Source organism: Triturus cristatus, chromosome 6 (assembly GCF_964204655.1).
Source record: "Triturus cristatus chromosome 6, aTriCri1.1, whole genome shotgun sequence".
In the NCBI taxonomy this organism is placed as follows: domain Eukaryota; kingdom Metazoa; phylum Chordata; class Amphibia; order Caudata; family Salamandridae; genus Triturus; species Triturus cristatus.
The window spans coordinates 1,019,776,050-1,019,797,504 of NC_140589.1; the positions used below are offsets into that span (position 1 = coordinate 1,019,776,050).

At 44.8% G+C, this 21,455-nt stretch overlaps 1 protein-coding gene across 1 annotated transcript in view; it reads left to right on the forward strand.

Annotated features, from left to right (window-relative positions):
* BUB1 (BUB1 mitotic checkpoint serine/threonine kinase) overlaps positions 1 to 21,455 on the forward strand; it is an 850,308-nt gene that overhangs the window by 350,101 nt on the left and 478,752 nt on the right. The window contains exon 18 of the mRNA XM_085611813.1: positions 12,353 to 12,612. Coding sequence (XP_085467939.1) covers positions 12,353 to 12,612 — 260 coding nt within the window. The remainder of the gene's footprint in view (positions 1 to 12,352; positions 12,613 to 21,455) is intronic.

Sequence of the window (21,455 nt, forward strand, 5' to 3'; positions counted from 1 at the left end):
GTTGGCAGAAGGTGCTTCAACACATTTTCAACGTCCAACGCTCATCTACCACCCAGCCACCACAAAATTAGGGAAAAAACGCTACAAAGTCTATGCACAGCATAGTGAATCCAGAAAGATTCACGCTGCAAAACGAATAGTTTCTTACCTGTCGGTGTAGTTTTGCAGCTTGAAGATCTTTCTGGATTCACTAGCGAACCCACCCACTTCCGCCAGGAAGATCAGGCTGGAGGAAGAGGGGGTCAAGTGGAAAACATCAGGAGAAATAATAACGTACAGAAAATAAACTGAAGGACTAATCAATCGCCTAGGGTTTAAAAAAAAAAAGAGAGACTACGAATCCGGACCCAACCACAAGATCGCGGAATAATGCACAGCATAGTGAATCCAGAAAGATCTTCAAGCTGCAAAACTACACCGACAGGTAAGAAACTATTCGTTACTCACACATGCAAATAAACATCCATTTACTAGCATATACAGCTATACACACACACCACTACACTTACTTCTACAGAAACGTACACATACTTACTCTCCTAAACAATCACTAAAAGAAACACATACTTATTTATACAGGAACTCTTCTAATCTCTCACTCTCATATATCTTCATTTATATACATCAATACTCACATATACTAGTTTAAAACATATGGACTTGCTCATAAAGACACTATTGAGACAGTCATTTACTCACTTACTCACCCATATACACACTCGTCCACCCATACTGTCCTGCTCACATACTGTCTTCAAAATACATACAAACAGTGAGTCACTCATTCATGCATCTATACGCTAAGTAACATCCCCCACTGAACCATACAGGCACTCATACTGATACTCTAAAAATGAACTAATAACCCATATACACACTCATGTAGCTACTCACCAACCCATGCAGCCACTTATACACAAAGTGAGACAATGATACAGATATTTAAATATTTAAACATTACTCACTAATACTTGTATTCACTAAGATACTGTTAAGTCAGTTAGACAATTAATTTTACAAAAAAAAACCATCCATTTAGACACTTATTTACCAATTTATTCTTCCATTAACCTTTAGATAACACATATATAAAAAATAATAATTTTTCCAGAAAGACACACATTCACTAGATGATGTCATCAGTGATGTCATTTGAGATGTCATGAGTGATGTCACTGACCATGTCATGAGTGATGTAATATGTGACGTCATCAGCAGTGGATTGCGGGCATGGGAGTTATAGTTAGCTGAACTAACTATAACGGGGGAATTTCAATGGTTTTTTACGAGTGAAATGTCCAGCTAACTATACCGTGTGTGAAACCTATGGTTTTTTCAGGGAATATATATATACATATATATATAATATTATTATTAGAGACTGACAGAATAGAGTAACCGGCTCACCTTATTTGAGTAGATGACCGAATTGCCTGCCTCACTGCAGCTTCTCTGTCTTCAACTGCATCCAGGCAATAATGTCTGGTGAAGGTATGTCTGCTCCTCCACATTGCTGCCCAGCAAATTTCTATCAGTGGCACTCCTACAAAGTGCTGATGAGGTGGCCATAGTTCTTGTGAAATGGGCTTTAACTGTTTGTGTTCGAACCTCTGTTTGTATGCTGTTTGTTTCACTTTCTTTTAATAAGTTGGAATGTATTTGTGCAACCTACTTATTGGTTGATCGCTAGCACTGAGCCCCACTCTTCTCGATATTTGTGAGGTCATGGGGTCCGTTAATTCACAATCGGCATGTTGTCTTCATGAACTGTACGGACCGCACCCAGCTCATCTCATTGGACTCTACAGCACTTGCGTCATGTGAGAATTCCCAAAACTATATGCGCAAAAGCAAGAACAGGCTGACCTCGAATGCCCTAAAGTTCGAGAATGAAACGGAGGTTCTCCGTTGTGATGTGAACAAGATCCCTCGGACTCTCCCCACAGACTTTTGGCCTTCTCATTCCGATTTGTCTCCTACTCAATCGTCTGGTGTCAGGCATTTGCGGTTCCATTTTGATAGCAATTTATCTTTGGCTCAAGTAAATCGGTTGGTTCCCACTTCTTCCTTATGCTAAGATACTACATCTTCTTCCTGCCATTCACTGACGTTGATTGTTCAGGCACCTATCCTACGTTTTTTAGATTATGGGAAAGCTCTATTGTGGTCTCACAGCTATGTAACCAAGCTCCTTTCAGGCATTCAAACTAATGCTATGCATCTGACTCTCTTCCTTTTCAGATCTTTCTCTGCTCCTGCTGCTCTTAACTGTAGGAAAGTGCCCTTTTTTGACATGGCCACCCCCACTGTTTGCCTGGTATTCAATGCAGTTTTGACAGAAAGTGAGCTGAGTTCCTTCTATCCAGATCTCCAGTGCCAGATCGCTTTCCCTAAAACTGTACAGTTGTTTCCCCAATTGGCAATACATTTGGCACCCGTGTAATTGCCTAGTAAATGGTACCCAAGATAACTAGGGCATGAGTACTATAGAGGGTCCCTAAGAGCTGTGGCATGTTTTGTGCCTCGTTTTGTGCCTCTCTGAGGCCCCTCACCTAACTCATACAGTCTGCTATTGCAGGCTGCGTGTCTTTGTGCAGTCAAAAGTGAAAACACAACAGGGCACACATCTATGTGCTATTTCTTCAGACCATGCATGCAGTATAGGTAAGTGACCATTACAGCCCATGGCCGGGTGCCCTATACTGAAAGTTCCCCAGCTACTTGATGGCTTAACTGAAATCAAAGATGTTTGGTATCAAACATCTTGTATTAATAAACTCACACTGATTCTAATGATGGATTTAGTAATACATGCATCCGGGGGGACCTTAGAGGTGCCCCCTGAAAAGCTCCCAACTGTTAGTGTGCTGGCTGACTTGTTCTGACCAGCCTGCCACCAGAGATGATTTTCTGACTCCCTTGAGTGAGGGTCCACGTATTCAGGAGGTCAGGAACAAAGCCTGCTCCTGCACAGGGTGTTTTACACTCCTTCAAGCAGGACCCCCCCATAAGTTAGTATTCGAAGGCGGGGAGCTTCAAAGAGCCCACTGCCTTTGGTGTGTGAATTTGGCTTCCCCCAGAGGTGAAAGAATGCCAGGCCCTGACCAGGGCCCAGTTGGCGCCTTAACAGGTGGGAAAAGTGTCAGAGGCATATTCACCCTCAGGCTAGTTCAATCCCTAAGGGGGCTTTTCTTATATGGACACGAAAATTTGGTCTGCAATCTTGATTATGGCATTATTAGGAACTCTGGGACAGGGTTATGCCCACTTCCCACAGGAAGTGGTCATATAGGGGGCATTGTGACCTCCGGTTGAAAGTAGCCCATTGGCTACTCTCTACACTATCCTAACGTCCCTAATGCTACTATTTAGGGGAGACCCTGGCACCAGGAAATCAGATCCAGATAGCCTGAAAGGACACTGAAGAACTGCGAAAGCAATAACTGAGGACCAGCAACTCACTTGGTGCCAACTCTGCAGGCCTTCCTGCTGTTCCCGTCAATTTCTCCAAATACTACACATCCTGCAACTGCCTGTGCCTCGAAAAAAAGCCTGGGAGGACTGCCAACCTTCACCAAAGACCCAGGAACTCTGGTGGAGTAGCGGAGTTACTCCCCTGCCTCCTGCAGGCACCCCAGAAGAACTGCGAGGACTCCCGACCACCACAAACCAGGGGGCACCACTGCACCTGTGCCTCCTATCTAAAGTCAAAGTAGGCAAACAGTACCAGCGTCGTCACCAGAACCTCCACAGACGAAGCCCACCTTGGTTTTGCCAACAGTGGACTCTCTGCCGCTTGCAGCCTCTTTGTGCTGGCCCCTGCTGCCGCAAATGTCTCCAGTTGTGAAAACCCAACGTCCAAGTGCACCTACACCCGGTTGACGGAGTAGTGGAACGAAGGTGTCCCTCCCCATCCCAGGGCATCATGAGACCTGAGCCCCCTTGCAGGTTCAGCCTGACAATCCTCCCAGCCCCAGCTTGCTGCCTGTTTGTGACCGTACTAATCCTCATAGACTTACACTGGGCCCCAATGCTGAAAAGCACCTCTGCACCTGACTGCCCGAGGTGACCTCTTGGTACTGCCTTGAACTCTGCCCTGCACTCACCTTCAGTCCAGAGGATTTGTCATTTAAGTCGCTGTAAAGTACAAGTATGCAGTGTAAGTCTTTCCTCCGTAGGTTAACATTACCGTGTCGATTTTTACAAACTGTAAATATCCACAATACAATATGTACTTACCTGATTTTGAGGATCTTGGTGGCAATATTTATATAAGATAAGTGTTATTTTTTATAAATAAGGGTGTATCTCCTTATTGAGTCGTGTGTATCATTTATTGACTGTGTGTATGCAGCAGATGTCAAACACTCCTGATAAACCTAAGGCTGCTTGACCACACTACCCCCTAAGAGCACCTTGGGATTGCTAGAGCATACCCCTGTCCACGCATTAAAGGATACCTGCGGCTGTATGTCAGAAAGTGCTGGGGTGGGGGGCGGTGTAAGAAAGTGCCCTCTTTTTGCATGGTTGCCCCCACTTTTTGCTGAACTACTGATGTACTTTGACTGAGTGTGCCAGTGGCTCCTTCCAGTCAGGTAACCAGGACCTATGTTCTTTCTCTAAAACTGCATTAAAAACATAACCCAATCGGCACTCTCTGGCCACATGTCAGCCCCTGGTATATGGTACCACAGGTACCCAGGGCACTGTGACCAGGCAAGGCCTCTAAGGGCTGCAGCACATGTTTTGGTGCAGAACAAAGTGAATAGTTGACATAGCACACATCCCTGTGTACAGATGGATGTGTACAGATCCTGTCACATACAACAATTTCCAAGGTAGCACACGACAGACGAAAATTACAGAAGTGTATATTACTCTCGTTACTTTTTTAAAAAAGTACAGGTGTGCAGGCTATACCCATAGATAACACATCCCTGTGTGCCATGCCTACAACCCACTGCCCTGGTATAGATCAGCCACCCCTCTAGCTGGGTGCACTATACCAGTGGTGAGGGTACAGGTGCATGAGGAACTCTTCTTTACCGCCCCCCCAGGCCCTCGAACTAACTTCCTGTCTGCCTTAAATACCTTTCTGGAACCTCTAGCTGGAGAACCAGACTTCACTCTCCTGGGTGATTTCAATTTCCACCTAGAAACCCTAGACGACAACGATACCTCAGCCCTTATCACAGAATTTGAGGCAGTAAACCTACGCCAATTAGTGATCGCCCTACTCACTCAGCCGGTCATACGCTTGACGGGCTCTTCACTAGCAACACCCAAATATCACAAATGGAAACCATACCTCTCACATGGTCTGACCACCATGCAGTCATGTTCACTATCCAGGCAAAAACAACCCGCCATCGTCACAATGTACCAGCCCCTCCAACACAATTCAAAGCTTGGGGCCATCTGGACCAGCATCTCCTAAAAACACACCTACATTCAACCAACTACGATCCCACCCCAGACCCTTCACTTGCCTCAGCAAACTAGTCTGAATGGCTTAACAACGCCTTCAACCTTCTAGTACCACTGAAAAATGTCTCTAAAAATAGATCTACTACATCGGCCCCCTGGTTCTCCGAGATCCTTAGGCTTGAAAAACAACGATGTAGGAACCTAGAGAGACATTGGCACAAAGATTATAACACCTTGGACAAATTCCGTTACAAGGAAGCTTTGTCCAAATATAAGCACCTCATTATTCAGGAAAAAAGCAAAATCTAGCTCAATCAGATTGAATCCGCGCAAAACTCCACTAAACAACTTTTCCAAGTGGTCACTAAATTATCAGAGTCTGCAATAAACCCCCCTTTTGCTCCCACCCAAGAACTTTGCAATGACTTTGCAAAATCCTTCCTAGAAAAAGTGAACAACATATATGTCAACTTCTCCACCCAATCTAAACCTGAAGACTCTACAGTCACTCCTGATAACAAAGAAAACACCCCTTCTTTTTCAACATTTAGCCAAGTGTCATCAACCCAGATCAAGGACCTCATATTAACCATCAAGTCTGACTCCCCCACCGATCCATGCCCTTCAACTGTTTTAAAACTTATCCCTGGCATTCTGGCCCCAAACCTGACCAACATTTGCAATGCCATGTTCAACACTGGCTACTACCCCGCCACATGGAAAAACTCCATTATCAAGTCGCTACTAAAAAAGCAGCATCTCGACCCATTAGATACAAAAAAAATAGACCCATCACAAGTCTGCCTTTCGCTGCCAAAATATTTGAGAAACTAATGAACACGCAACTGGCCCACTACATCGAAGATAACAACCTCCTGGATGAAACTCAGTTCGGTTTCAGTAAAGGTCATGGCACGGAAACAGCCCTCATTAAAGCAGCAGATGAAATTAGAACCATCCTAGATCAAGGTGGCACAGCAGTGCTTGTATTGCTAGATTTGTCAGCAGCCTTTGACACGGTCGATCATTCCACTCTGATCGACCGTGTCTCGAATATTGACATCAAACAGAAGGCCAAAAAACTACTGACATCATTTCTCTCGAATCGCACACAACTAGTCAAATTTGGCAACTACAAATCCGCCCCATTTACCCTCCCGTGCGGTGTGCCACAAGGCTCATCCTTGAGTCCGACACACTTTAATATCTACGTATCGGACATGGCCAAGGTCATCAAAGCCCACGGGATGGGTATTACCTCCTACGCCGATGACACACAATTGGTGCTAGCAATTCATAATGATGGAGAACAATTGCTGCAAAATTCCAAACTGGTATGATCACAATCAGCAACTGGATGGCCAAAAACTGCCTAAAGCTAAATTCCGATAAAACCGAGTTATTGATATTTGGCAAGCTCCACCCTATCTGGTCCTCCATCTGGTGGCCTACCGACCTGGGCCCACCACCTCCCCCAGCTTCAAAAGTCAGAAACCTAGGAGTTCTATTTGACGATAAACTTACTTTCACCTCACACGCCAACGCTATCGTCTCCTCATCCTTTTACACTCCAAGGATGATTAAAAAACATTTAACTTTCCTTCCACCTAACGCTGGTAAAACCCTCATTAACACACTAGTTATGTCGAAAATCGACTATTGCAAAGGCCTCCTAATTAATGCTCAGAAAAAGGTCACCAATAGACTCCAGATGGTACAGGTCTCAGCCGCTAGACTGATAACAGGTACCCCTAAAGATCAGCCAATTTCATCAGTAGTACGAAACCTTCACTGGCTTCTTATCATAAGCCGTATTAAGTTCAAGGCCGTCTGCTTTGCCTTCAAGGCCATTCACAAAAGCGGACCGGACTTTTTTCAAGAAAGCCCTGTGTGGATACACCCCTAATAGAACCCTCCGGTCCTCAACTGCCAACCTCCTGCACATCCCCCGCACAAGGAAAGTAGCCTGGGGTGATTTACAGTCGCTACCGCTAAACTTTGGAACTCCCTTCCCCAGCATATTAAATCATGCCCAACCCTGCTCGCCTTTAGGAAACTAATCACTAGGCACCTCATCTCTGGCTCCAACCTCTACCAGTTTGCAGCGCCGAGATGCCCCAGGGTATTTGCGTGCTCTATAAATTGCTTAAATAAATAAAAAATAATAAGCCCTGTACCCCTACAGTGTCTAAGCCAATTCTTAGACATTGTAAGTACAGTAATGCCATTAAGAGTATATGGTGCTGGGAGTTTGTCTTTACAAACTCCACAGTACCATAATGGCTTTGCTGAAAACTGGGAAGTTTGGTATCAAACTTCACAGCACATTAAACCCACACTGATGCTGGTGTGGGATTTAATGAAAAAATGCTCACATTGGGCATCTTAGAGATGCCCCCTGAAAAACGACTTAACACTAGTGTCCAGGCCGAGTGGCTGCTCACCAGCTGCCAACACCAGACATGTTTCGGGGTCCCTGAGTCGAGAGCCTTCTGCTCTTGGGGGTCTGAAACAATGCACATCCTGGGACGAGGTGCCAAGCCTCCTCCCCCAGGATGGACATGGTCAACAAAGGGGAAGCTTCAAAGGCTTGCCACCTTTGTGTGCTTCCCCAGGCCTTTTGCTGCTTCCATCAACTGGTCCCCACCGGTTCTGACCTCCACTTTGGGTGGGAGAACTGGCGGGACAACCAAAAATTCAGATTGTACTTTGTTTGAATTAGGGCTTAGTCCTTAGTATTGCATGGTCTGTTTTTTATAAATTGCAGGAAAGGTTCTGTGGTAGTAAAAGCCTGAATCTTGGTAAATCTCCCTGCTGAATAGGTCTCGAAGGAATGCAGTTTTCCAGGTTAAGTACTTTATGGTTGACTTGTTAATAGGCTCAAATGGATCTGACCAGTGATTGCTCGTTCCTTGGCTGCTGTTGGGGTTCTGGATGGTGGTGGGAACACTCTGAAAAACTCTTTCAGAACTTGACGAGTGTGATTATATTGATGGCTCACTAGGTGTCCATTTGAAACATGAGCTGGCTGCCAGTTGAACTCTGATTAAGGTGTACCAGATTCCCAATCTTGCCAATTGTAGAAGTTACCGGAGTATCTGATGAGCCTGAATATGGAAGGGATGTAATCGGTTAGTGAGACCACACAGAAACATTTCCATTTTGCAGTATATATTTTATTCATTTACACGGCCCTTGCTTGTGCCAAGACATCCTTATAGTATTGAGGGATATTAAACTGTCCAAATTCATGGTGCTCTGGAACCAGGCTGCTATTTGAAAGATTGGCGGGTTAGGGGAGCAAAGTCCATATTGAGCGAATGGCACCAATTAGTGGCAAACAGGAGCACTGCTGTAAAAGCTTTCGGGATCACTTTGGCACTAGGATTATTATAAATAAGGCTCACAATTTTCCATTTTTACAAATCAATACATACAGCAAACCATGTGTTTCCTGTCTGTATTTATTTTTAAAAGCGGAAAATAGGGACAATTGAGCTTCTTATTTGTGACTCCATGCTGTTTTTTGTAATTTCCAGGACACAGCATGGTAAGGTAAAAACAGGTTGAGATTTCCCTAAATGCAGGCGTATGCTAACATTTATTTGTACTATAATGCTGCTATTTCCTGTAGGTGTAATGTTTGACTACATTTGGCTGCAAAATTTGCTAAAACGCGAAAGGCAGCGTAGTATGAGTGCATGTTCATCACTTAAATAAATGTGGAAATATACCATTTTAAGACTTCATATATTCGCAAAACACAAAATGAATATGGATAAATACCAATAAGATGGCCGAAAAATAAATATGGATAAATACAGATGGAAATGTTAAAAAAATAAATACCATAAAAACTGGGAGCCCTAATTATATAGGGTAGGAATCTGCAGTTACAGTATCCACAAGCGTTATTGAAGGTAACTTGTTCGTTTTGCTGAAATGATTATGATTTAGTAAAAAGTAGGTTTATCAGTTTTGGTGCCAGCTCTAGACCGCCTGGAAACTTTGAGTCTCAACCTTCCCCTCGCCCCCCTTTCTTGCTTATAGCCAAGGGAAAGGTTCCATGCCTCCCTCATCGTTCTCCTGGCAGACAAATGTGTTAAACAAGCTGATTTGGTAGAGCTATTATTTTGAGAAGATGTATGAATCTTCCTCACTAAATAGAGTATGTATCTTATCTCATGTCTTAACCTTTCAACCTGTGTAGAAACTGTGCTCTTAGGACCAAGGAATGTAAATTGGAGTCTGTTCATCCACTATTGATTGCCTATGATCATGATGGACTCTTTCTTTCACTTTGCTGAGATAGTAAATCTCATTATTTTTGTCTCAATCAAGCTGTGTCCGTGTTAATGATTGCAGTTTGTTTCTTTTTAGTGTAGGATCTCATGTTTCCCAAGAGGGAAGGCAGAACAAAATAGAAAGCCAGCGTACAGAGCCAGCAGAGAAATCCGTTCATCATCAAATAGTCTTTATTCAGCAAATTTAGCCATAAAAGATCAGCTGTTAAATAACATTTTTAAAAAATCAAGTCAGAAAAACAATCACATAAAATAATAAACGTTATTAAATGTATCCAACAATCCTGAATGCTGGCTGGTTATCTTTCTAATACTCAACGACCCTCTGATAAAATGATTCACAGCGCCGCAGACTTCGGGTTAGCCTAATTGCTGTAGATAGTCAAAACCCTTTTGACTGAACTAAAGCAAAGTGATCGTAAGATTTTAAAAAGTGCATTCTCACTGGTTTATAAAGTAGGCAAAAAAGCATAAGGTGGAAGGTGCTTTGGCTTGAGCAATTGTCGCAAGGACAAACTTGGAGGTTGTCAAACCATTGACTGCTGGGAGAAAGCCCGGAGAAACTGAAGACTCCAGGCATAACCTAATCAAGTAAAATCTCTATTGGACACTATCTACAAAAGTAAGATAACATTCCAGCTCTGGACTGAGTGAAAAAAGGTTGATAGTTTCTCCAGGAGGGCACCTGAGATGCTGTACATCCTCCGTTAAAATTAGCCTCCTGATAAATGTATTTAGCTGATCTCTAGACAAGGGGGGAGATGTATCAATAGTAGTAAATACTCTTTAACCCCCAGTCTGGAGAAAGTACTCTTAACGTATGCTAACCAGGGGATGTAATTGGTCTTGTCTTGGGTTCAGCAGTCCAGAAGAATGCATTTAGAAAGAGATTTAAATCTTGGGATTTCCACATTTTCAGCCTTTGTTTGAGTGGCACAAACCCAATGTAATCTTCCAGGTAATATAGACCCACTTTGGAACAGCAATAAAGTAGATGACCCGGGGGGACCATTACACAAGAAACACTTCAACTTTTTTTAAGGCCACTTCAGGTTTAGTGACTCCAGCCCCGTAAGTAGCGATGGAGCAGCATTTACCTTTCTACAGGGTTATAATCTTTCACTGGTCTATTGCCCAGTTTTAGTGCAAACCAGAAAACCGCTTCGACTGATCTGTGCAATTGCTGTGCTCTCAGCAACACAGTGAATCTAAATGTATTTGCGAGTCAAAAAACAGTCAATGATAATTTAAAGTCTCTACTTTTGGAGACCAGGGTGCCATCAATTAACTGGGACTTAGTTTTTGACCCACAGACCATAATAAAAAGTGCAGTTAATCCTCAAGTCTATAGCTGCCAAAAACTCACAGAAAGCCTCCATCGCTCTCTTGAGACCATTTGCCATCCTAGCTAAAAGGGTGGCATCGTCCGCATATAGAAGGGCTGATATACTGAGTCGAATGCACATGCCAAATCCATGAAAGCTAAGTGCAGGGCACCTTTGGTAACTAAAGTATACTTGCTGATTAGAAGGGAGAGATACATAGGACATATTTCAGTAATTTCTGATCTGACTACACAAGTCTTTGCCCTCTTGCACATTGGCTATATGTGCTCCCAAATCATCATATATTTTTATTCAAATATTAATTCGAAATAGTGGAGCGAAGCACTCATTATCTTGCCATAGATTATCATGTAATTATCCTGAAAAATGCTCTTTTTGCACCCAAATGTTATATTTTCATTTTTAGTCTGTGATCTTATGTTTCCAAAAGTTGTACTTTTCATTGTGGTCTTGTTTACTACTACTCTACTTTAATAGCTACTGGTTCGTATGCCTGGGTTCAAACATTCTATGCCCAGGTTCAGCCTCACATGCTTATACAAAGCCACCCAGAAACTCTTTTCAAAATATTGATTCAACATCACAACACAAAGCTGGTGCTGGAGCCTGCACGTCCAGCATATACATGGAAGAGCTTTGTTTGCCTATATGCTCTCATGTGTGGTCTTCTATTCCAATGTACACTCTATGCCTGTAAATCTGCCTTAATTTGCCAGAAACCCCTGTAAATGCTTGGGTCAATCTCACATCCCATGAATAGTTTCTTATTCTCATGTGCTTCAGATGGACGTGTTCAGTCTCCCTACCAATGTCGTATAACTAGTTCCTAAATTAATAAACCAACTAGAGCTTCAGATATTGAGATCCAAATTCTCCTATTGTACCACCCTTTCTGTGTCGGAGAAGTCATGATAGGCAAGGGAAAGCTTCAGATGCCCATGTTCAGCCTCCCTGCACAACCGTTATCTGCAATGCTTACCACCATGAACCCATGCCTGCTGTCCTACATAGCATCAGTTTTGTTTTGCAGTCAGCTGCAATTGGAATTATTTCCTGCTCTGTGTGGAGTTTTGGTGACTTGATAAGCCTATATCTGTGCTACCAAAAAAGGCTATGTGGCAGTGGAAAATGTTGGAATATATACATTTTGTCATGAAATTATCTTAGCTACAAGTGTTTACTTCCATCATTTGGGATATCTTATGAGGTATACATGTTTATAGATTTTTTTCAGCTTGCTTCGTGTGACCTTTTTTTTTTTTTGTCGACTTGTAGTCCAATTCAAGAGCAGAGCCCAGAGCAAGCAGCCCTGCAAATGACCACCAAATCTAGCACGTCTTTTGATTGCCCGGATGTGATTGGCCATTTCTCCATTGGTGACATTGAACAGACAGAACGCCGCCTCGCAGCCTGTAGTCTTTCTGATAAAGTAAACGAGTCAATTTCTGCAATGTTTCAAGGGGAACTAGTAAACTGTGGATCGAAGTCCTACATCTGTGAAGAGAACAAGGCTGACGAAGCTGCTGCAGCAACAGGTAACTTATAAAACAGGCAGAGATGAGCAAGGCCTTTCCCCTCTTTGAATCCGTTCCATTATTGATGTTGTTTTATCCAAATGAGAAAGTGTCAAAGTAAAGATGATAAAAGAAGTATTTCTTTAACAGAAGTGTTGATTTTAGTTATAATAATGCATTCTTGGGTTGCAAAAGATTTAATTAGCTGAAGTTACAATAACACATTAACTGTGTGTATTTAATATGGTTTTGTTCATGTATTTTTATACTTGGTTGTGGAAGTTCCTGGTCTTGATTATGATCTTGGAATTTTGTTTGTGATCTAATTCAAACAGATTCTCCTTATATTAAACCGTCTGACTCATTGGCAGTATAAAATACCCCTACACTTTGTCTGACAAGTCTATTGTGCTCCTAGTCAGTGGCATTTTGGCCAATATGATGGGGACTTCTAGCTGCAGTTTCCTTATCTTTGAATTACCCTCATGCATCAGACTGGATCTGGACATTTTTTTAGGAACAGTGCCCCTTCGTGCCGGAGGCTGGTGTAAATCGGCTCCGTGTGACATCGTCCACACCAGAAGTGTCGTGCACTGGGCATATATAGGCACCACCCCAGCACGCTGACGTCCGTTCTTTTCTTTCTGTGCTAGTCAGCGCAGATCTGGCAAAAACTACCCATAGTTGCATTTTAACTAGCCTTTTTTCGACTTGTCGAAGTTTTTGGAGAGTACTTTTGTGGCAGGGCTGTCACGTCTGAAGGCGTGCTTCAAATCCTGATGCACCCGTCGCTGATTGATATTGGTGATGAACCTGCACTTAGTTTGCATCTGCTGCTTCGAGTACAATCAAGACGAGAAGACTTGCATCAGCTGTCGTTCGATAAGTCCAAAGGCCATGTGGGAGCATTCTCTCAAGCGCCAGGAAGCTCGATGTATGTCACCACGACGCGCTTGATCCCCGTTGAGAGGAGGTTCCCAGGATCGGTTGTGGAGCCCAAGATCTTTATCGCACTCTAAGTCGTCAGGTCACTCTGGTACGTCCCACTGCTAGAAGAAGAGCAAGAAGTCGAAGAGGACTTTGACTTGTCTGTAGGCCCATGAGAAGGGAGCGTCGACATTTGAGTCCTGGCTTGATGGTTGTGCCTGGATCGGCCACGTGCCACCTGGAGTTTCCAGGTGCCGTAGCAACCCCTTCCCCCCTCAACTCTAGGAGTTTTGAGGCCATGTGCCTCATATTTGAGCGCCCCTTTCCCGCTCACATGTCTTCAGACCCGGCAGGTTTGGGAAGGGCCCCTACTAGTTCCAAGCCTACAGCCCAAGTGCCAGCGCCAGACAGGACCCATGGATCCACAGATGGCTATAGACTGTTGCCGGTCGTACCACCTCGAACTTCCTGACCACTGGTCTCGATGCCAGCGACCCTCGGTGGCACCACCCCCATTCTGATTCCAGACACCGACACGGAGCCAGAGGATGGCCGCCTGACTCCGGTGCCGACTGGAGCCGTGCCCTATTCCTATGGGCTAGGACTCCTGGACTCTGAAGAATACCAGCCTTTAGATCCAAACATGGACTGGTCTGAGGACTTGACGGATGCCAGTGGACTGGACACTGCTCCAGACACTGGCATGCTTTCTCCCCCTACTTAGGTGGCTATGGAGGAGGGAGTTCCCTTTGCAATGATGGTGAGATGGGCGGCCAAAGTCCCGCATCTTACCCTGCCCTCTGTGGCAGTCAAGATGAACGTCTAGTCGGAGGTGCTTAAGCTGGGAGTGACCCCCAAAGAACCACTTCTCCCATTCAGTGACGCCCTTACTGACTTCCTGTTTGGGACCAGGCCCAAGCCTAGCACAGGGAGGCCTGTGAACAGGAAGATTGCCCACCGCCCCTCCCCAGGGGATCTTGGTTTCCTCACACAACACCCTACCCCAGAGAGCTTGGTGGTCCAAGCCTCTACCTCTCATGTAAATCGTGGTGCATTCCCTACTGCCCCACTGGATAGGGAATCCAAGAGGCAAGAAGATGTTTTCTTTCACCAGCCTGGCACTGTTGTCTATATACACTGCATACTGTTTGGGCTGTTACTCTCTTGCTCTAAGGGATTTGTTTGTGCTAGTGCTGCTAATGGTTCCGGAGGAGGTCCAGGCCATACTTTCCCATGCTGTTGCTGACGAGAGGGAGTTCACGATCAGATATGGACTGGATACCACCGACTCTCTGGGTGGAGTTGTTCCTTGACGTTGATCTTAAGAGGCCACGCCTGCCTGGGAATAACTGGATTTTCAAGGAATGTCTGTCCGGAAATAACACCTGTACCCTCGCCGGATGGATGGAAAGGAGGACACCAGATGCTCAGGAACAAACTAAATATATTTGTAGGTCAACCAAGGAAGACTAGCAGCAGTACATGATCCCTGTGCATACAGTAAGCCCCTTCTTCCTCACATAGTCTGTGTAAGAGCCTAATGCACAGTACAGAACAAAGAAAGCATGGAGCCAAGTATTCCCAAACAAATAGAAATTCAGAGAAAAAAGGAAAAACATTGCTAATCTATACCATAACTCATAATCTGGATGGCTGTCGGAGGGCTGTTAGAAGGAAAATAGGTCTTTGGAATGTTAATAATCGCTTGTCTAAGGTGGGAGATGCTGAACTGTATATCAGCTAGCCGTAGTTTCTGTGAGATAATTGGTATGAGATGATAATGATCTGAGACAGAGCAGGCCAGGGAAAGGGAGGGGGCAGTCATAAGAAGTGAGATCCTTGGTCCTGGTCAGCTAAGATAACTTAATAGCTTAGTGGGTTGGGAAGGTGCGGATGAGAATTGGAAATACATACGTAGCCCATACATAGAGATATATATATTTTTTTCCCATCAATGTCCAGGCATCGCTTATAGACATGCCCTTTAATGGCTCACGTCTCTTCAGAGTCGATGCAGATTCAGAGCTAGAGCGCTTTAAGGATAGCAGGACTGTGGCCAGGTCCTTGAGCATTTCCATGGTCCCTCGCCATACTCAATCCGACTTTCGCTCCGTTTGTGGCCATGGAAGGGGCTTCCAGCTGCGTCTATAACCTCCCAGCCACTACAGCGCAGAAGCTTCCCAGCCTCTGCATGGCTGAGGATGTGGTGCCAGCAGACTCTGTGGGTCGGGCAGCCAGAGGTTGGTGTCAGCCCTCCTGCAGCTGCTTTTTCCAAACACTTATAGATTGCCCCCTTACCATCATGGGCACCCAGTGGGAGGCAGGACATGCAATCACCCAGGTCTAGAACATCAGAAGGATTGTCCGGCGGGGTACTCCCCTTTCGTGACTACCCTTCCTCCCATACCACCTGCTTCCAATAGGGTGACAGAGGACCATCTTACCTTGCTTTGCCTGAAAGTGACAGCTCTCTTGGCCATGGAGAAGGTGCTGATGCTAGAAGAAGGTTGTGGGTGCTATTCCCACAACTTTCTGGTGCCTAAGAGGACGGAGGCTTTGGTCCGATCTTAGACCTGCGCCCTCTCAATTTCTTCCTCAAGAAGTTTAAAATGCTAACGCTCGCTCAGGTCCTGTCTGCCCTGAACCTGAGAGACTGGATGGTACCGTTGGACTTGCAGGACGATTTTTTTGACATTACCATCCTGCCCACAAGCTTACTTGAGGTTCACGGTAGGCCACAAACAGTCATTTTGCCGGGCTCCTTTTCTGCCTTACCAGCACCCCTTGGGTATTCACCAAGGGGATGCCAGTGGTTGCAGCTCATCTGCACAGAGCAGGGATGCCAGCCTTCTCCAATCTTGACGGCTGTTTGTTGAAGGCGTGCTCGCCCCAGGCTGCCATCTCCCACCTCCAGGATACGGCAGACAACCTGCATTTGCTGGGGTTCACTATCAACGTGCTGAAGCTACACCTGACTCCCTCAGAAGCTCCCTTTTCTCTGAGCTGTTCTGGACAGGGTGCAGTTTCAGGCCTATCCACAGAACGGCGAGAGAACATCTTTAGGCTATGATACTGATGTTTCAGCCTCTATCCTGGATTTTGGTGATACTCACTCTGAGGCTGCTGGGGCTCATGGCTCCTGCATTCTGCTTGTGACACATACCCTTTGGCATTTGCAGACTCTGCAATGGCACCTGAAGTTCTAGTGGGCGTAGCATCAGGGTAATCTCAAGATCAGATCTGCAGTGTGGTTAACAAAGCATGATTGGGTCAGCGGCAGATTCCTCTCTCTTCCTCAACCAGATCTCACAGTGGTGACTGTTGCACCACTCCACTGATGGATTGGCCATCTGGGGAAGTAGAGATCAGATGCTTCTGGTCTCCGGCGAAATTTGGACTCCTTGCGATCTGGCTTACATTGGAAGCTTTCCTCCCTTTATCAAGGTAAGGCTGGTGCATGCAGGTGTTTACAGTTAAACCACTGCCATGTGTTCCCACAACTAACAGGGTGGGTAGTGCCGTGGACCCTTTGGAAAGAGGCCCTGCCTCTCTGGCCATGCCTGGAATATTAGGGCATTTTCCTAGTGGTTCAACACCTGGCGGGTTGTCTAAAAGCCAGGGCGGACAAACTCAGCCAAAGGTGCCCAGCAGATCGTGAGTCTCCAAATTGAGGTGGTGCAAGGTCTCTTTCAGCAATGGGGAGAGCTTTGGTTAGATCTTTTCATGCCCGCTGAGAACAGTGTGTCAGCAGTTCTGCGAGCTGGATTGTCAAAGGTCTGTTTTACTCAGACACTTTTTGTCTTGAGCGGAGCGCAGGCCTCCTGTACACCTTTCTTCCCATGCCAATACTCGGAGTACTCAAGAAGATCAGAAACAATCAGACCAAGTCATTCTTGTGACTCCAACTGGGCTCTGATAGGTTTGTATCGCGAGCTGTTGAGCATGGCCCTTGGGTAAGCTCTTCTGTCGCAGCAGCAAGGGAGGGTACTGCACCCGAACCAGTCAACGCTTCGACTTCATGCATGGAGATTGAGTGACGACAGTTGACAGCTTTCAACCTTCCGCTGGAAGTCTGCAATGCTATCTTGGCAGCCAAGTGTCCCTCCAACAAAACGGTGAACACCTGTCATTGTGACAAGTTCGTTGCATGGTGTCCAGAAAAGCAGGTTCACCCTATCTCTGCTCTCCTTTCTAAGGTCCTTCCACCAGCGCCAAGGCTTGGACCATTGGGTTAGCACACAGTGTTCTGGTCTTGGACATGTGCCAGGCAGCAATATGGGCATCTTTGCACAAGTTTACCAAGCACTTCAGCCTGGACATTCAGATCTGTTGGGATGGGCATTTTTCTGTTCGGTCCTTCAAGACTTTCTAGTGTTAATCAGTTTCGCAAACCCAGCTCTGGGGAGGTATTTCTTAGGTATCTATTCAAATATATGGAATCTGCAGCTAATAGGCTCGATCAGATGAACAAGTTACTTACCTTCGATAACTCCTTATATGGTATAGACTATCTAGCCGCAGATTCCTTACCGACTCACCCCTCCTCCCTGTTCTGTGAACAGGGACAGAGCTGTTCCCCCTTTCAGTGACCTAGTCTTCCACACCAGTGGTTAGTGTTCTTCGTGGCTCTGTGCTCCTGGCATGGACAATCGCGAAAAAGAAACTGACGTACGCGCGCTGCCTATATAGGCACTGTGCACGTCACTTCCAGTGTGTATGACACAGAGCTGATGCACAGGGGCACTGCTCCCCCCCCCCCCCAAAAGATTTGGGAACCAGTCTGACGCCTTGGGAAAATTCTACGATAAGGAGTTTGCTGCTGTATAGTCTCTACCAAATAAGGTGTTATCAAGGTAAATAACTTGTTCCAGTCATCGCCACCTAATGCACCATTTCCTAACTGTTCTCGGACAGCAGCCCATAGAAGCCCCAGCAGTTGACTTTTCTTAGCTAATGCCTAGCTTACCTGACCTAATTTGAGAGTCCTTCAAATTCCCGAGGGCACAGAAGGGCAGGAACAACGCAAGTTTATTATTGACGTATTTCCCTGAATTAACATAATGAGATTGGCAGAGAGAGGTGCAGAGGGCACATCGCTTTCCGTTTTCCCTACGGCCTCAGTCTGGGGAAACAACAACCAGGCCTAGAGCTATCCTGATATCTCTGAATACGTTTTTGGCTCGTGAAGCTGTATTTGAGTTAGCACGCCCAACAGAAAAAGAGCTGGGAAAGGGTTGGATTTCTTTGTTAGGCCAGATTATTGTCATCAAACGGTCGAGAAACGTTGGCAACTTCGCCAGCTTATCTCATCATTTTAAGCCTTTTTATTAAACCCAGCCAAGCTAAAAATTCTTCACAAAGAACACACTAGATTTTTTACTTCTGAGATATTAGCTAAAGAGTTCCTACAATCTCTTTGAAAAGTAAAAACTGTTTAAGTTTATACTGGTAGTTATTGTTTTGGGTTATGGTTAACTCATATCAGGCTCTGTTATGCTTGCTGAGATGTGCTGAGATGTGTATAACCTGCTAGCTATTAAGTGAATAGGGCTGTTTTATTATTGGTCTCTTCCTTTTCTGTCTTCTGGGCCATACCACAAAATGTGTCAATGTGTTTTCCAGGTTTTGTGATGATCTTCTAATTTCAAGAATGTAGTTGAAGCTTGTTTCTTCCTTTTTTTCCTTTTTTAGGTCCCACGCCTAGCGTTGCAGTGGGCAGCATTGGTCGCGCAGCGAGAGACCTCTTGTAAGGGGGTTTTAAAATGGACTTAGGAATCACACCTGCTCGTGCGTGTGCTTTTCTTTTTGTGCCATGCTATTGGCCTTTGCGTGCGTCTTTTTTTATCAAAGTCAGTACGCAATTGGCCAAAGGCGGGCGCATTTCTCCGCCCATGGCCTATTGGTGTCTATTGCGCACCACTCCGGGATCGAACAGCCGTGTCATCACAACATGAGGTCGTCTTGGAAAACTTGGAAAATCGCGGCTCGATTCTACTGAAATTTGCTATAGTAGCATTCTATGAGAGAGACAGTAGTTTAAACTTTGCGATCGAGGAACAGGAGCACAACTACTGTGTAAAAGTGTAGACGGATGTGACCATAGCAGCTAGAGTCGAGAAAAGTCGGAGAGAGTTGTCAAATGGAAGAACACCACCACGAGGGGCTAACACTAACCGTTAACCTTACGATCGGTGAAAGGGGGAACTGGATTACGATACTGAGAACTCAGACAGAGGTAAAAGCCAAGGCCAACACGGACAGAGGATTTTAACAGCCTACCAAGCGATAGTAAAGTACTGCCCAAATACCTCTCCACATCGCTCGATCTCTGACTTTTACACGTATACTTATCATTTCACATAGCCTCAAAGCGAACAACTTGCCTCCCCCCTGCCAGTCCCTTACCCCGGAGTCATTATACAGGACCGGATCCTCCGCTCCTACAATGGCGGCCTCTGTACATCCACAACGTACTCCCAGAAGCAGAATTCTAACCCTCGAGACTTTTCACCAATAGAGAGCTGCTTGGCAAATAGAGGAAAGATTTACACCAATTTAAAGCGGGGTACTAAGAGAAGGCGGTACCGCTATGCCTGACAGACAGGCAGCTATCTGCATAACAAGGGTGCCGATATAAACAATAAACAGAAAAGAAACACTACAGAACTTAATGTATCATGTGCATAAAGAGGGACTGCAGCAATCTAAGACCATAGACACAGGAGAAAGGCAAAGTACTGCCAATAAAATCGAGGAAAGAATATTTAAGAGCCACAGAGAAGATATAGTTACGCTTAGTTCGATTGATGACGGTCTGAGTCAAACATTGTGTCAGCTCCTTTCGGCAAACTAAACAGAGCTTCTGATATTTGAACTGAGGAATCAGGTGTTACGTTTGCTGCTGGTGATAGCACGGCAGTACCAAATGCACGTGCATGAGGTAGAAACCCACTATCCAAGCGTGTTAAGTTCGGTTCCGTTCGTAAAACTTTTTTCGGGTGAGAAAAAACACCCATAAAATTACATAAGTAATAATGCATGTATATAAATACATTAAAACATCCCAATATCTTCAGTAAAAGCTAAATTTTGTACAATACATAAAAACATAGTAATGTAATTCAGTCGCTACTCTATGGCATAATGCATTACTTCACAGTAAAAAAAAGCAACATTTTAACATACAAAAGGCTCACTTAGTGTCACCTAAAAGTTCATAACTGTGTTATATAATCTAATATTCTGTGAAACAAACATACATTTTGATAAAAACACCTGAAATACAGGTAAAATCTACGAAACAGTAAAAGTGCATAGTGTTTTGTTAACTTGGCTATTGGATAATGCCTTTTCTTACGTTAATGGCATTCAATATAAACAAGCATTGGCATAGCCAATAGGTCGCGCCTTTGGGACCTTATAAGTGTTTAGCTATGCAACAGTTAATGTTGTTGCACCAAGGATATTATGCTGCATAACTAAATACTTATTTATTGTGTGCCTCGGCTCTTGTCAGCACAGCACCCCTTCATGGACGCTGCACTTTATGTTTTGGTCTCTCATTGAATTGAAAAACACAGCTGCATGAGCTCTGGCCACTGCTTAAAATCAAGCCTGTAAATCTTTCAATTGAAGAATTTCACTGTGCTGTCTGTTATTTTCAATTCCCTTGTGAATCCCCTACGCATCCCCCTTCCCCATCACCCCTTAAAGTGCCCCAACAATAATACGCACAACCGTTTTTCATTTCAACATTTCGTACTGCCCTCCTCATTGCAGCCCTACCCCATGTGTATCTCCTCCCTGCCCTTCACCGTGCTGCCCACCTCACTGCCCTCCCACTTGTTATTCCTAGTTAAAGCACTGTCTTTAAAGGGTGCTGTAACACAGGCTGCTACTAGGTGTGGCTGTGTAGTTGTAAAGAGGCCTCTATTAGC